The following is a 15,896-nucleotide window of genomic DNA, read 5'->3' as shown; positions in this document are numbered from 1 at the left end:
ATTTCGTAACATGATTCGGAACTCTGCATGTTGTAGGTAAGTCCAATTCAAGCAATTAATCAGCTTGTGGACAGATATTGAAAGTGGAATCACCATTTCATCAACTGTCAACAACTCTTAACAGAACCACAAAACCAGACATGCAATTTACCAAGGTAGATTGACATCTCATTATAAGAGAAAAACACACATAGCTTACTATGTCAACGGTTGAGCTGATGAATGAAATTTGCAATACATAATTGAGAACTTGAAAAACAATATTTGATGGCCTTTTTAGATATTGATACCACTTCCAATCTAAAATCTTAATTACTCATATTCAACTTTTTCGTTTTCACCAAACTGGAACTTAGATTTATACTTGGATTTTCAACCAAATTGAATAATTGAAAAATGAAATGGAAGTGAGGGTATGAGAAAATTAATGAAAATAAAAGAGTTGAAAAGGACGAAAAGACGTCAGATTCAGTGTTATAGGTGGAAAAGAAACGGCAGGTCCCTACATACACTGTTAGTATTTTATGGCTGAAGTGACCAGTTTGTGGCACAGAGTCGTCCATTTTAGAGTTTAAGATTTCTTTCCTTCCCTTTTCAGTGTTCACCACTATTCTCATCCAAATTGTCACTTTCTCTCCTCTTATCAACTCCAATCATTTAAGATTTCCGTATTTTTGGCTCAGCTACGTCAATAATAAACCTTACTTTGAAACTGATATCCCTCACACCCTCTATATATTGCATGCTATAATCCAACTATACGATCAACAACCCTTTTCACCCTTTCAACATTTTCTTCTCTTCTTCGCTTTCTAAGTCTTTTTTTCCTTTCTCAATCACTTAACTTCCCTTCTTGGCTAGCTATTGCCAAGAATGGCCACTTCTTTCTCTGCCAACTCCACCAATATTGCCACAAACAAGGTACCACAATATCATTATTTCTACACATTCATTTGGAAACATGTATTCAACAGCTCTCTCTCATATTTAACACGTTAAAAAGTACAAGGCGTCTAACATGTCAAATAATCCAGCACTGATTCAAGAAATTTAGAATTCATAGATCCACTGTTATATTTTTCCACCATCTTTTCACTTCAAAACTTGCAATATAATTGATTCTATTTGTATGTATGATGCATTGATTCTAATTCTAAGTACATCCACTATAAAATCGTAGATATTTATGGGGGGAAAATGGAAACTTAATTGCCTTTTACTTTTGTATGATATTTGCTTTAAATAGGTAACAGAAGGAGATAGCAGCTACAGAGAGGAATCTGCTATGGAGAGAAGTAGCAGAGCGGATGAAAAGAAAATAGGAGGAGCTAAAGTTGCAAGCCTCTTGCTAGGTACTGAACAAAGGATCCATTAATTCATTTTTCAATTTTCAAGAAAGAGAAATAATTTATCATTATATGTGAAACTATTTATCTGTTTGCTTGATTACATCTTGCTTCCTTTTTGTTTGTTTTGTCAGTGAATCAAGCACTGGCTACACTAGCCTTCTTTGGAGTTGGAGTGAACTTGGTTCTGTTCTTAACCAGAGTTCTTGGTCAAGACAATGTGAGTGCTGCTAATAATGTCAGCAAATGGATAGGAACTGTTTATATGTTCTCATTGATCGGAGCATTTCTGAGTGATTCATACTGGGGTCGATACTTAACCTGCACGGTGTTTCAGCTTGTTTTCGTTCTGGTATTTTACTGCTAGTCTTTTATTTTGACATTTTATTAACAAAGCTATCAACTTTTCTACCATCTGAAAATTTAAATTTAACAGGGCTTAGCACTCTCCTCGTTGTCATCTTGGCGTTTCTTGATCAACCCAGCTGGTTGTGGCGATGGCAATACTCCTTGTAAACCTTCATCGATTGGAGACGACATTTTCTACTTGTCCATATATCTAGTAGCATTTGGTTATGGGGGCCACCAACCCACCTTAGCAACATTTGGTGCAGACCAATACGATGAGAAAAATCCAAAAGAGAGGAGTGCAAAAGTAGCTTTCTTCTGCTACTTTTACTTTGCTCTCAATGTTGGTTCTTTGTTTTCCAACACTGTACTAGTCTACTACGAGGATACAGGGAAGTGGACAATGGGTTTCTTGGTATCATTGGTCTCCGCTGTCATAGCCTTTTTGGCTTTCTTGCTGGGAACTCCAAGATACAGGTTTGTAAAGCCATGCGGAAACCCAGTGATGAGGGTTGCTCAGGTATTTTCTGCTGTCGTTAGGAAATGGAAGGTTGCTCCAGCAAAGGCAGAAGAACTTTTTGAGGTCGAAGGATCACAATCTGCCATAAAAGGCAGTAGAAAGATTCGGCACACAGATGATTTTGAGTAAGTATTCAGATTTAACAAGTTATACGATTACAAATGATTGTTTTCTTTTGTGAAAAGAAACATTTGACCAAACCAAGAACTTAACTCAACAGTCTTTCTGCAAAAGTATTGTTTTCAAAAAACATCGGAAGATTCGGAACCAACAAATTAGAAATTACTCTTACCACAAAAATGTATTCTGGTTTGTAATTTTTTCATCTGGGGATGCTTGATTTTTCCATGTGAAATGAAGAAAACATTGAGCTGTGTTTTCTAATACCTGGCTGTATTGAATTAGCAGGCGTACTTGATAAACATGATTATGAATAATTGAAACTTATATATGTGATTTGTCTTGATATTGGGTAGATTCATGGACAAGGCAGCTACAATCAAAGATAGCGAGGAGCAGAGTTCAAAAAATCCATGGCGGCTTTGCACTGTGACACAAGTGGAGGAAGCAAAATGCGTGTTAAGAATGCTACCGGTTTGGCTATGTACCATTATTTACTCAGTAGTGTTTACACAAATGGCTTCTCTTTTTGTTGAGCAAGGGGATGTGATGAACTCCTACATAGGAAGTTTTCATCTGCCAGCAGCGAGCATGTCTGCGTTTGACATCTGCAGTGTCCTTGTATGCACGGGAATTTATCGCCAAATCCTTGTTCCATTAGCTGGAAAACTAAGTGGTAATCCAAAGGGACTGAGTGAGCTTCAAAGAATGGGAATTGGCCTAATTATTGGTATGTTTGCAATGGTTGCATCTGGTGCCACAGAGATTGCAAGACTCAGACGAATTATTCATGGAGAGAAGACGAGTTCACTGAGCATATTTTGGCAAATCCCACAGTATGTTTTGGTTGGTGCTTCAGAAGTTTTCATGTATGTTGGTCAATTGGAGTTCTTCAATGGGCAGGCTCCTGATGGCATAAAAAGCTTTGGCAGCTCACTTTGCATGGCTTCAATTTCTCTTGGAAACTATGTAAGCAGCATGCTGGTGAACATGGTTATGATAATAACAGCAAGGGGTCAAAACAAAGGATGGATTCCTGAGAACTTGAACACAGGGCACATGGACAGGTTCTTCTTTCTGCTTGCAGGGTTAGCTGCCTTTGACTTTGTCCTATACTTGTTGTGTGCTAAGTGGTACAAGAACATCAATGTTGAAGATAATGACATGGAAGAGCAAGAACATGATGATGTAAACAGCAAGGTTTGAGAGTTTGAACTTGTCAAACAATGCAAGTGTGCTCAGTGTTTATTTTCTCTCCCAAGCATTATTGTATTCACTCAATAAGAGCTGCATCCTGTGTTAGGCTTCTGTTTGTCATGAATTTTGGCTAAAGGATAAGGGTGCCAGTGATTTTCTTAATTGCTGGTTAGATTATCCATTTATACCTTAGAATTAATCGTGTACATTTTTAATTAATGAATATATATCATTTACAAATAGCTTCTGTCTTTATCTTATTCTCTTCTGCTATGTAACTTAGTTGTTATTTAACAATTAGTTCTTTTAACTTTTAAATTACGAATCACGGTTTAATTTTTAAGTGTTTTTTTTTATCGGTGATAAAGATGCGATAAATAAAAAAGCACTTGGAATACTTCAACTCTTTTAAAAGAAATAATATATATATATATATATATATATAATTAGTTACACTATCAATTTCTTACTAATAGTTTTAAATGTGATTATTAAAGTAATCTTATCTTATTAATACAAGATAACAATAATTAATTTTGCAATAATCTTTAACCAAATTTCTCCGCGAAAAAGTATTATATTAGTATTTTTAATTTAATATACTAGTTAAATGTTAAGGAATTAATTTAGCACAATTATTATTTGCCATAACATTTCTTTTGTAGTAGTATGGTGAGTCAATTTATAAGAATAATGTGATTTTTTTTCTCACTTGTAAATTGTTTTATATTTAGTCAAGATTTATAATACACTTCACATGTCGAAGACACCAAAGATTGAAATGGAAAAGAATTTAATAAGATAACATGATAGACTCAAATCTTACACAGGATACAAACTCCTAATGACTCTTATATCATATTATACTTTAATAAAATGTAATCTAACTTAATTTTATAAAAACTCGATAAAATGACATTTATATTATTTATATATTATAAATTGATTTTTTATTTTTAATTGATATAAAAATTTTAAAATTTTAAAATTTAATTTGAAGATGAAGAATATAAATGATAAGTGGTTGAGATGCCTTTTAGCATAAACATTTGCACGAAGGGATATAAGTAAACACTTTACCTTTCAACAGTAAAAACATCACTTTACAATAGTATATTATAATTGGGTTAACTATTTATCTCAAAATCTGATTTATTAGATTCTTATACTTGAAAGAATTATATGAATGGATTGAGTTAGGTTTAAAGTTCACTTCTTAATATGATATCAAAGTCAAGTTAGAGTTTATCATAATAATGATATCAAAGTCAAGTTAGAGTCTATCATAATAATATTTATTGTTTGTTGGACATATATATTGTTTCGTCTATTATCGGATCACCCATTAATGTATAGTCTCATGTTCGAGAGGTATATACCTCGACATGAGGGGGTGTTGAAAGTTTTACATCACTAGAAATAAAATCAATTTAGAATATATAAGTGAGTTCAAATCTCACTTTACAAGCCGGTTTGGTGGGATTGAATTATGTTTAAAGTTGACTTATTTAAAAACAGTGAATTATGTCAACTTTTTAAGATAATTGACAAAAGAAAATTGTTTGTCAAACAAAAAATAGCTAAATTGTTGAGCAATTAATAAGATCAAAGTTTAAAATAGGAAAAAAATAAAAATCATCTTATATTAATGATAAAAACATATTAAACTAACATGTGTTTATAAAAGAAAAAAAAAACTATCGAGGGACGAATAAAATCTGTAACTCACGTGATAGCAAATTAAGCTAACAAGATTGATTTGAAAAATATATGAATAGTGGAAGAAGTGAGTCGATATTGTGAGGTAAGCATCCACATATTTTGTTTGGCCAATATTTAGGTTTAGAAGCAGTGGTTGAAGCTCTTCCACCTCATCTTTCATCTCACTATATTCTCATGTCAATTGCACACAATCACTTTGAAAACACACACACTCTAACATGTAACTACAATATTAAATACTCCTGTCTCCTCTCAAATTATTACTTTTTTACTGCATCTTCTCTCATATAACTGCATTTTAACACTTAGAATATATATTTGAAAGAGAAGGAATAAGGAGACATGAAGACAATGATAATGCAAGAATGTATGAAGTTGTCTTGGCCAAAGACATGTGCAAGAACATCAAGATTCCAACCATTCTTTCAATTGTTTGCCTCCATACATCACACACCAAGCTGTCATGCCTGCGTCTTCTCACATCTCCTACAACATTGCAAATTAATGAAGCTTACACATTTTCATGCATTCCTCACAAAACCACTCTGTCAGATAATCAACCAAATATATATATGTTCCACAAAACTTTCATTCATTCTCAAACAATCACCATATTTAATGTTTAAGTACAAATTGTATTTTTAATTTGTAAATAAATAGCTTTTCTTAAAATTTTATTTTGTTTTTTTAAATATTAAACAAGTATATACGTACAAGTTTTAATTCTAACATGGTAAAGTTAACTTCTTTTAAAAAAATATATATCAAAGTTAAGGTTTTCTTTCAATTCTCTCGTTCATGAATCCAGCTGTGAATCCAACCTTGAAGCATTAAGTGACCCTGGTTTAATTGGCCGGCAAAACTGGATTTACAAAATTATATCGTGAAATATTAAGAAAATTTTTATGAAATATTTTAAATTTATACAATAGGTATTTAATTGCTTTTAATTTTGATATGATAAATACATTTATTTTTCCAATATCTTCATTGGATACACAAACTGAAAGGTTTATTTTGATCTGAAATTTTGTTTGAATATAGAGTTTGATACTATCTAATCTATTATCACAAAACTAATTTGTAAAAAAAATATTACTGACTTATATAATGAAAAATAGTTTTATCTCTACTCAATATATATATATATATATATATATATATATATATATATATTATATATATTTAATATTAAATTTTGTTACAAGTTCTATATTTTAAATATTGTGTCAAAAGATTGACATATATTCCTCACTAAAAGTCGACCATTAACTTCCAGTATGGATTTGTGTTTCATTATAAAGTTGTGATCTAATAAAGAAAATAATTTATTTAACACAATCTGAAATTTAAGCAATAAAATATTTCAAAAGTGTACTATATAATTAATATTTTGAACGAGGACTATCGAAATAAATAAACTTTTCATATATACTTTTTACATAGAGAGAGAATATATAAAGCGGAGATGTTTCAAGTTATACTAATTCAAACTCACATACTATTAGGAAGAAACTCTCACATATGCAATATTATTAACCAAACACCATGTATATATTTTGAATTTAAAAAATCTCTTCAATCACCTACAATCCAGCAGTAAACCCTATGATTGCTAAATTAACACATAATTTTTTATTGTATGGTTTATTTTCAAACACAACATAGAAATAAGTTGCCTCCTATAACTAAAAGGTGTGTTCCTTAGCTATGTAAATTACAATAAAGAATCTCAGTAATACAACTCACCGGTAAGATAGGATATCCTATGAGTAATTACATTTGTAATCAGAATTTCATATATCATCTTGTTTTTTCATATTGTCGTACTTCTTCTAAATGTTCACTGTTAGCCAAAGACACACCACAGACCTTTTTCTTGCTATAAAAAAAAAATAGGTTAAAAGAAAAAGGGATGGGGAATATAATAACCATGAGTCTAACATAAAGTTTGTAAAATTGGACAGGGGAGAAAGGGAAAGCGATCGTGTTTCTATTTTTTGTATTTTAAAAGTTAATGTGGCAACAAATAATGGAAGGAAGTGGCCAACATGAAATATAAAATAGTGATAGTGAGGCAATCGAACTTCAGAAGCTGTGGTAAGACTCACCATTAGTTACGATGTAGCAAATTAGAAGCTGATTGAGAAAAAAAATTGAAAAGCAAGAAAATTTTGCACAATTCAATCCTCGCTAAAACCATGTAAGCTATATTAAAACACTATCATATTCCAGTCTTGCGCAAATCATCAGTTCCATGAGCGAAGTGACACCTTTCCCCAAAAGTGCAGGAACCTTTAGCGAAGTTTTCGCAGAGCTTGGTCTTGAAGTTGCTTGCCGGGGCGGAAGTCTGTGTAGTAAAGGTCTTCATTGGAGGCCCAGAGGCAGAACTAAGATTTAAAATAAGTTCGTGTACCATTGCACTGGCTTGCTTGATCTGATCAAGACTGCCTTCAAGCTCGATGTTTCTGAGGTTAGAATCCGTGTCATGATCCCTTACGGCAAGTTTAGCTCCTGTTACACGACAAATTTGCTTTGAGTTGACGCCTCCTTTTCCAATCACTGCTCCAGCTAGTGCGGCATTGATACTAATTTTTGCAGTGGCCGAGGCTCCAAAGCTGGCAGCTGCGCCATGAGCTGGAAGTTGGGGCTCCAGACGTCCACCTATCCTGCTGCTTGGCATTTGTCCCATAACACGGGGATCTTCATATGATGGAGCCGTAGGCCTGCCAAGCTCCCACTCACCATGGGCAAAGTGACACTTGTCACCAAATTTGCAACCCTCAGCGGTATTAAACTTGTTGCACAATCGGGTTTTAACAACCGGAGGAGAAGACCCATCAGGGAAGGATGGTGGAATAGGATTTCTACCAACATGAGGAATACCAGGATCGTTCCCAACATTGATCAGCTGAGAGACTGCTTTGAAGCCACCAGGAACATAATGCAGGAAATGACATCCTTCACCAAATGGACAGCCAGAGGTGCTGCATTATAGAGGAAAGAAGATGACATAAGAGGTTAATAACATATCCAACTAGTAAGATTCCAAAGCTTATACAGGTAGAGGTGGGACCTAAGTGAAATACTAATTCACTCTACGAAGTATGAACTGAAAATTAGCCGAAAAAGTGACAGACAAATAATATACACAAAAGTAGCATCGTTTAAGAATTAAGATGATTCATTTAAAATGTATCAAGAATGCTTTCCCTTACAAAACTAATGCCTTTTTTCTTTATTTTCATAATTAAGAACATCTTCCTCTAGCTAAGCAAATACAATATAACGTTATCTGGGAATTCTTAGCAGTGCAAATACTAATGATGGATGACCGAAGTAACAACAAATATTGAATACCCAAAGACAGTACAGGGGGGAAAAAGCAGGTTCAGACTGGTAAAGTATTTCATAAGTAAGCTGACAAATTATTCTAAAGACAAAATAAGAGAATAGTGCTAGGAGCATTATAATCAAGTACAAATAAGATTAGAAATTTGAGCACATATTATGGGAGAAAACATACGAAACAAACTACAGAATGGCATATCTAATTCACAGTAATATAGAAACTATAAATCATTTTGAAGTCTAAAATAATAAGATTCAGCAATCAACAATGCTCAATCTGATTTCTCATAGTAGAGGCAACAAACATAGAGGGGCTACAAACATCAAATTCCCAATTGAACGAACATTAAGAATACACATTAACAAAAGATAATCGAAAATCTAGGATCCATGTGACACAGTCACATGAGTTTTACGAAAATAGTCTTGTTCCTTCTTCGTAAGTAATTTTCACATACATCAATTTTCTATTGTAACTTGTAATGTCTATCTGATATTCTTTCAACAAGGAACAACATAAATATGCATTAACCGTGGTCACTTTAGACTGAATTAGAAGCAGCCGTTCAGATTCGAGAGAGGACACAACTACCAGTCCAGGAAGTAAACCGTACAGTTGTCCCCAAAAACACAAAAACATTACGGTGCATAGCAACATGACTTGTATTTTTAACGTTTCTCATACATTTTATATAATTCATACTAAATACATATAAATTTTCAAAATACTCAAATCTTGAGATGTTCACAATTAACAATAAGAAGTTATAGGTCTCATCCCTTAAGCAATCATCCAAGAAAATTAGTAACAAAAATGTTATGGCTGACTACCAATAAATGGAGAAAAAGGAATGAATAATTTGGGTTTCCGGGAGTAGATATGACCAAAAGTACATAACTAACACTCATATTAGAGAGAAACTAAACAGAGAACACAGACTAATGGAGCAAAGAAAACAAGAGGGGCGAAAAACCCCAGGGTAAACAGATAAAAGCACAGATTAATGAGGATATGTGAGTGGAGACCTAAGAAATCAGACCAGAGACAGGACAAGCAGAACATAGACACATGGAACAGAGAAAACAAGAGAGGGGAAAACTCACGAGTAAAAATAGATAAAAACACAGATTAAAAACACAAGCAGAACATAGACACATGAAGACAAATTTACAAGAGAAAACTTAAAAAAAGATGAATTTACAAATAGTGGAAATTGGATATTTGTATCCTATCTCCCTCCTCCATTTCTAACCAAGCATAGGGCCGGCAATCACACTCCTAATGTAAACAAGCAATCATATACAATATTATAGACTACCAACGCATTCAAGGGTCCTAACTTGCTAGACAATTGACAAACACTCCCAGCATTTATCTGTATCTTCTAAGGAAGAGAGCAAATGAGAAAGGATGACAACATCACAATTTTTAATGGTTCATAAATACAGATATCAGTAAAGCTCCATCTTCAATTCAAATAGAGATAATCACCAGTATAAATCAGGAATGACAATGAACTTGAACAGAAATCCAAAACGTGAAACATTGCAAATCAGCGGCTCCCTCAGTTTAAAGTAAATGTCAGCATAATATGCAAACCGATAGTGATAAAAAAGGTTGATTGAATAACTCAAGGTTCAAGAATGACCCACTTCCTTATCATTATAGGATTTTATCAACTAAGACTAAAAAAATTGAAAGCATTAGCTGAAAACAAACCACCAGGTACAAACCCATAATCTCTCCATGTTTCAAGCCAGAGATAACAATAAAATCACAAGTAAAGACTACGAAAAATCAAACCTTGAGCCGAAAAAAAAAACAGGTATAAGGCTTAATCCTAATATTTAACAAATGTTCGTACATATTGTAAAATATATATTTTTGTAAAAAAATCAGGTGCAGAATATGTATCATATAAGGAACTAAAAACATGTATTAAGCTCCCATCAGCAGGGGCCGCTTCCTAGCACAGATGGGTGAAAGATATTGCAAATTATCAAGCAAAAAATTCACTATCAAGTCATGAACATAGCTTACCTTGCTTACTGTCAAGCAAGAGAAGGATGTCAAACTTCTACGTAATAGTTACTGATTAAGAATCAAGACGATGCAACTAGCACTAACGCTAAACATAAACAGATTAAATCTATCTGAATCAAGATTCCAATCAGCTAACAAACAGTTATAGAAAGAAATTTTTAGCCATAAAAAAGAATTAAAATTAAATTAATATAAGTTGACAAAAATGCCATTAAAACTGACAAACTAAGAATACAACAAAAGATTGTTTTCGATTCCACAGCAAATGAAAGAGAGGAAGGGACAAAGAATGTGACTGGTCTGCACAAGGAAGAATTCTGATTGAATAGGATTTACAATAAATACATGACAACAGCTATGCCATCCTAGAAAAGATGTTTAAGCTAAGTTAATGGAAAATCTGAAGGTACAATACCTTGCAGTGAATTTAAAGTCCTATTTGGCAAAAGAGTTGGGGAGATTTGCAAAAGAAAATAATTGCTAATGGAAGATGTTATGATTTTTGTATATCTGCAAGGGTGAAGAGAATCCAATATATATTATTAGTCACCCATGGAACAACCAGAATATTGTTTGTGGGACTATAAGCTGGTGAGGTACCAGGCTCTTAAGCAGAATGATTATATTCAACAGAAGTAAAAACTTCAATAATTTCAAATTATCACTATGCTCTTCCTAAAACTTTAAAGCCTTTCCAGTTTCCATGGTTACAAACTCTATTATTTTGTCCTTGTAGCTCAATATCCTTTCTTTCAATTTAGCCATTACTTTTCCAAGCCATGGCTAATCTTCAAATTGATGCATTCAGAATCGAATGGAAATCTTCAGACTTCAATATAAATAAGGCGACAAAAATACAGCAGATATCAGCTTGGAGAGTAATATACCAAACAATTGTACAATAGCATATATCAGCTAAGCAGTATAATCAACGTAAGAACCATTGTATCATAGAGATCAATTGAACACCAGGTAATTCAAAATTCCATACAAAAATAAGAAAGAAGAGTGTCGTAAATGCTTTTAAGCACCATTCCATCCACTAATGTTTTGGAGTATTGATAGATATATATGTCTTAGGCCCTGTACTGCTCTAGCCATTTCAGTGGTTGGCATCACACCCATTTACTTGAAAAGATTGCAGAAAATTGTATACGACCAATTACGTAGATCAAGTTATGCATCCCATAGAACTGCTTTCAATTATATATTGCCCAGGAAGCACTTAATAGAACTGATCATTCTTGGGAATCAACAATTTCTGTTCATAGTCTTGTTATCATAATTAGAAGTAGAACCTGTATCACAGCTTTAACTACCCAATTCATTAGTCAGATCATATGGATTCAGCTTGAAGAGATTGTGTACCAATTTTATCTAAAACATTATAAAATTTATACATATACGAAAGTGCATTAAATTTTTATTTTAGATAAGTTAAAGATTTGAACCTGAAAAACTTTGTGCATGGCTTCGATTTGCTTCCTAAACCAGTTGGAAAGGAGTCCGTTTCTGTTACAAAACATTAATTAAGTTCTCTCAGTTAAGATTCCATTGATCTTTTATGATTCAACTTGGATAACATCCAATAACTATTTCTTCTTCTTATTTGACCAATATCAGCTCATTTAAGCGAACTTATACCGAGTGTTTTCGGAGAAGGTGCCCGAGAAAATAATTCAACATTTCATACATATTACCACGACAAAAGGTAAATTGATGTGATAATATGGAAAGGTAAAATATTTACAAAACTGCATCTGTACGGTGAAAGAGAACACGGAGTTTTAACTGTTTTTCGTCGCTCTTCCATTGTTAATCATTTTTCGCGCAGATGAAAACAAAAAGAACAGTTAAAGAGAAAAAGAGCCGATAAAAGTGAAAACAAATCGGAACTGTGCGTAAGTCGTAAGCAGAACGAAAAGGAGAAGACGGTAAGTAATGAAAGAATAAAAGCAAACCTGGTCTGAATTTCTTGGCGGCGCCATTGACATTGAAGGCAGCTTCAGACCTCCCCCTCTTGCGATGATCCATGGAAACGCAAAAGCAACAGAGAATAAATCCACTGACAGTTGGTTTGAGCTGAAACCCTAACCCTAATATTTTTGGATGTGGCAGTGCAAGAGCAAGAGCAAGAGCACTAGCATCAAAGAATAGGCTACGTATATCTTCTCTACCTCATCTCATTCTCTCTCTTCCGCCTGTATATATATCATCTTAGATCTATGGACATCATGCCCTATCTCTTTCTTATCTCACCAACCTTTTTTTTTTTTTTATCAAGCATTCATTTTATTATACTATAAATAAAATTCAAAATTCACTCTTTTTAATTTTACAAATATAACTTCTTTCAAAATTTAGAGACATAATTCTAATATGTAAATAAATTATTACACATAAATATCACGTTCTTTCACCAAAATATTTCTATTCTTGAAAAACCATGCAACTTAGAAAAACGTATACTTTTTATTCTTTGAAATATATATAAAATAATAAGTTAAAATTGAAAATTAGAGAAGATTAATTTAAAATATTTGATTATAAATTTTAATATTAAATTTTAATTAGTTTAACAGGAAGAACAAGGTAAGTTTTTTTGTTTTGTTTTTGTAATATTACTTTTATAACAAGATTTGAAGTTAAATTTATTATTACAGTTTTCTTGAAATAAAAACTTTATAATAGAAAATATAATTTTAATTTTTCATTTTTGAATTAAAAAAATGAATGTACTGGTTTAAATAAAATAAATACTATTTTGAGTAGTTAAAGATATTAGAAATAAAAGTTTCTTAATTTAGTAAATTTTGTTGTAATGTATGTGATGATAACTAATTTTTTAGATGTTGAAAAAAATTTATAGGAAGTTTTAAGATGTTTAATAATATAAGTTAAAATGATTATTGTAAAAAGTATTTGAATGTTATAAAATTTGGTTATAAAAATTAAAAATAATTAATAGTAACTCTATGATTAACATTTTTAAAATGTCAAATTAACAAATAATTCATAATTTAAATGGAATAATATGTTAATATAAAAAATATCTTATATATTTACTAAACTGTAATAATATATTTTTGTAGTAATATTTAAGAAAAACACTATATATAAAACATTTATTCTTGATATTTAATAAAATAAATAAAATTTTAGTGAAAAATAATTGAAATTTAATTATTTCATGATTAATTAAAGGTAGAATAAAAAATATATAAATTATCATTAAAATTTGATTTAAATAAATAATTCAATATTAACACATGACTATTTATAAGGTAAATCATCTGTATGATCTCATCATTTTTATTTGCACTTAATTATATTTTAAGTTTATAATAAATTTGAAATTTTTTAATTAAATCACTAATAAATTTGTATGATCTATTAACACTTAATAAATTTATATCTTTCAATTTATTATCCTTTATTAAATTTTTCCTAACTGATAATGTGAAAGAAACCACCTCTTTGACTCCGACCTTCTTCTTCAACTTTTCTTCTGTCTTTTCAAACATACCACACATGCAATTTTTCTTCTTTTTCACTTTTTTATGATGTTACTTCCTGTAATTAGTGTTGGCTAAAAAATTATAATTAACTTTATTTGTCGCTTGGTTTAATTTTTTATCTTACTTTTAATTGCGAATTAAAATAGTAACATTTTGGGTTTAATAATAAAGAATAACGCTGTACAATATTAATAACATGTGATGGAGAGAATATTCATAACTTAAAGTTGTTCAAACGGTCTATCTGACCCAATCCGACACGGATTTGGTCACTTAACAAGTTAATGCAACCTGATTTATTTATTAGGAACTAAAAAAACTTAAATCTCATCCGACTCATCATGGATTGGTAGGTTAAACGAGTTGACTTATTGACTAATTTAATTATAACTTTTTTAAAATAAAAAAAAAAGTTTAATTCAAATCGAAATAAATTTCACTCTAAAATAATGTTAAACTTCAAAGACAAATCAAAATAATAAAAATAATATGTCATACAATCCGAGCGTAGTAAAAAAACAAACACAAAAGACAAACAAATAAGTTTTTAATATTGATAATTTTTATATCTCCATTTATAATATTAGAGTTTTGAATAAATAAATCTATAACATTTTTATCTCTTGAAACATTCTTTTTTTTACCTCATCTAGCATATAATAAAAGAAATGCTAACTAATAATATTGAAATACAAAATAGTAAATAATTAAATTAAATTAGGTGACCCGAATTTTAAGTGAACCGATTTAAAAACTAATCCGAATAAAAAAAATCAATTTTTTTAAACTCAATCCAATTTTCATTAAAAACAACTATGCAATATGCATATAGTCATTAAAATTTCAAATGTTATTATTTCATAATTTTTATTCAATTCTTATATTCTTATATTTCAATTATTATTATTATTGATTATGTGTACGGGGTCAAAGTGATAAATAATAATTAAAAAATTGTTTACAAGAACTAATTTTTTTTGTTATAGTACCTAAGGTTATAACGAGTGACCAAGAAAGTCATTTTGGTAGTGAAATTGTATTATTGTATTTTAAATCATATTTATCATGCAAAACAATTATACTTTTAAACAATCACAATTATCCTATACTACATAAACTCAATGGAGTTGAAAATTACAAAAAAATTTCCATTTGAATTAAAATTTGTAATCAGTCATATACTCTTATAAAAAAAATTCAACCAAAAACTTTCCATGTTATACAATACTGCAAATTCAAGTGAAAGATAAGAAAACACTTTCTCCTACGATAAAATAGTGTAAACTCAAGAGCCAACAAGACAAAAAGGACCAACAAAAAAGTTGTCCTACATATAAAAAAAAACAGTGAACTAAGAGAAAACAAAGAACAGAAGAACTAATAAAAATATATAAAAATATTTTTTTTCTAAATTATATAAAATCAATATTAAAAAAGCATAATTTATTTATTCTTAAATTATTGAATGAAAAATTCTATCGCCAGTACACTTTTTTTTTTCTAATTTGAATGTTAGCAACAGAAATATTAAATGCTATCACCAAATTTTCCAAGTAGTACGGCAGAAATCAATGCAACATATCCAATCCAATTATATTATATTTATTGTGTATTCGGTTACGTCCTTAAAATGAATTGGTTTTATTAGTACATTCAATTAGAATGAATTAAGTAAAGAATTCATAAATTTTAAATTTGATGACTGGATAACAAATATATAACGAAAATAT

At 30.9% G+C, this 15,896-nt stretch overlaps 2 protein-coding genes across 2 annotated transcripts; one reads left to right on the top strand and one right to left on the bottom strand.

Annotated features, from left to right (window-relative positions):
• Positions 1-760: 760 nt before the first annotated feature.
• Positions 761-3,776, top strand: LOC108325299 (protein NRT1/ PTR FAMILY 7.1). Its single transcript, XM_017558348.2, has 5 exons — positions 761-921; positions 1,247-1,352; positions 1,481-1,698; positions 1,783-2,339; positions 2,691-3,776. Exons 1-5 carry the CDS (start codon positions 874-876, stop codon positions 3,538-3,540), a joined length of 1,779 nt encoding a protein of 592 aa, XP_017413837.1. The 5' UTR covers positions 761-873; the 3' UTR covers positions 3,541-3,776.
• Positions 3,777-7,224: 3,448 nt separating this feature from the next.
• LOC108326242 (zinc finger CCCH domain-containing protein 14) lies at positions 7,225-12,867 on the bottom strand. The gene is made up of 3 exons (XM_017559622.2): positions 12,610-12,867; positions 12,100-12,160; positions 7,225-8,240 (listed from the first exon to the last, which is right to left on the bottom strand). The coding sequence occupies exons 1-3, from the start codon at positions 12,680-12,682 to the stop codon at positions 7,478-7,480; spliced, it is 897 nt and encodes a 298-aa protein (XP_017415111.1). The 5' UTR covers positions 12,683-12,867; the 3' UTR covers positions 7,225-7,477.
• Between the last annotated feature and the right edge of the window lie 3,029 nt (positions 12,868-15,896).

This window comes from Vigna angularis, chromosome 3 (genome assembly GCF_016808095.1).
Source record: "Vigna angularis cultivar LongXiaoDou No.4 chromosome 3, ASM1680809v1, whole genome shotgun sequence".
Classification (NCBI taxonomy): Eukaryota; Viridiplantae; Streptophyta; class Magnoliopsida; order Fabales; family Fabaceae; genus Vigna; species Vigna angularis.
The sequence above is the reverse complement of the archived record's forward strand: the minus strand, read 5'-3'. Positions and strand labels throughout refer to the sequence as shown.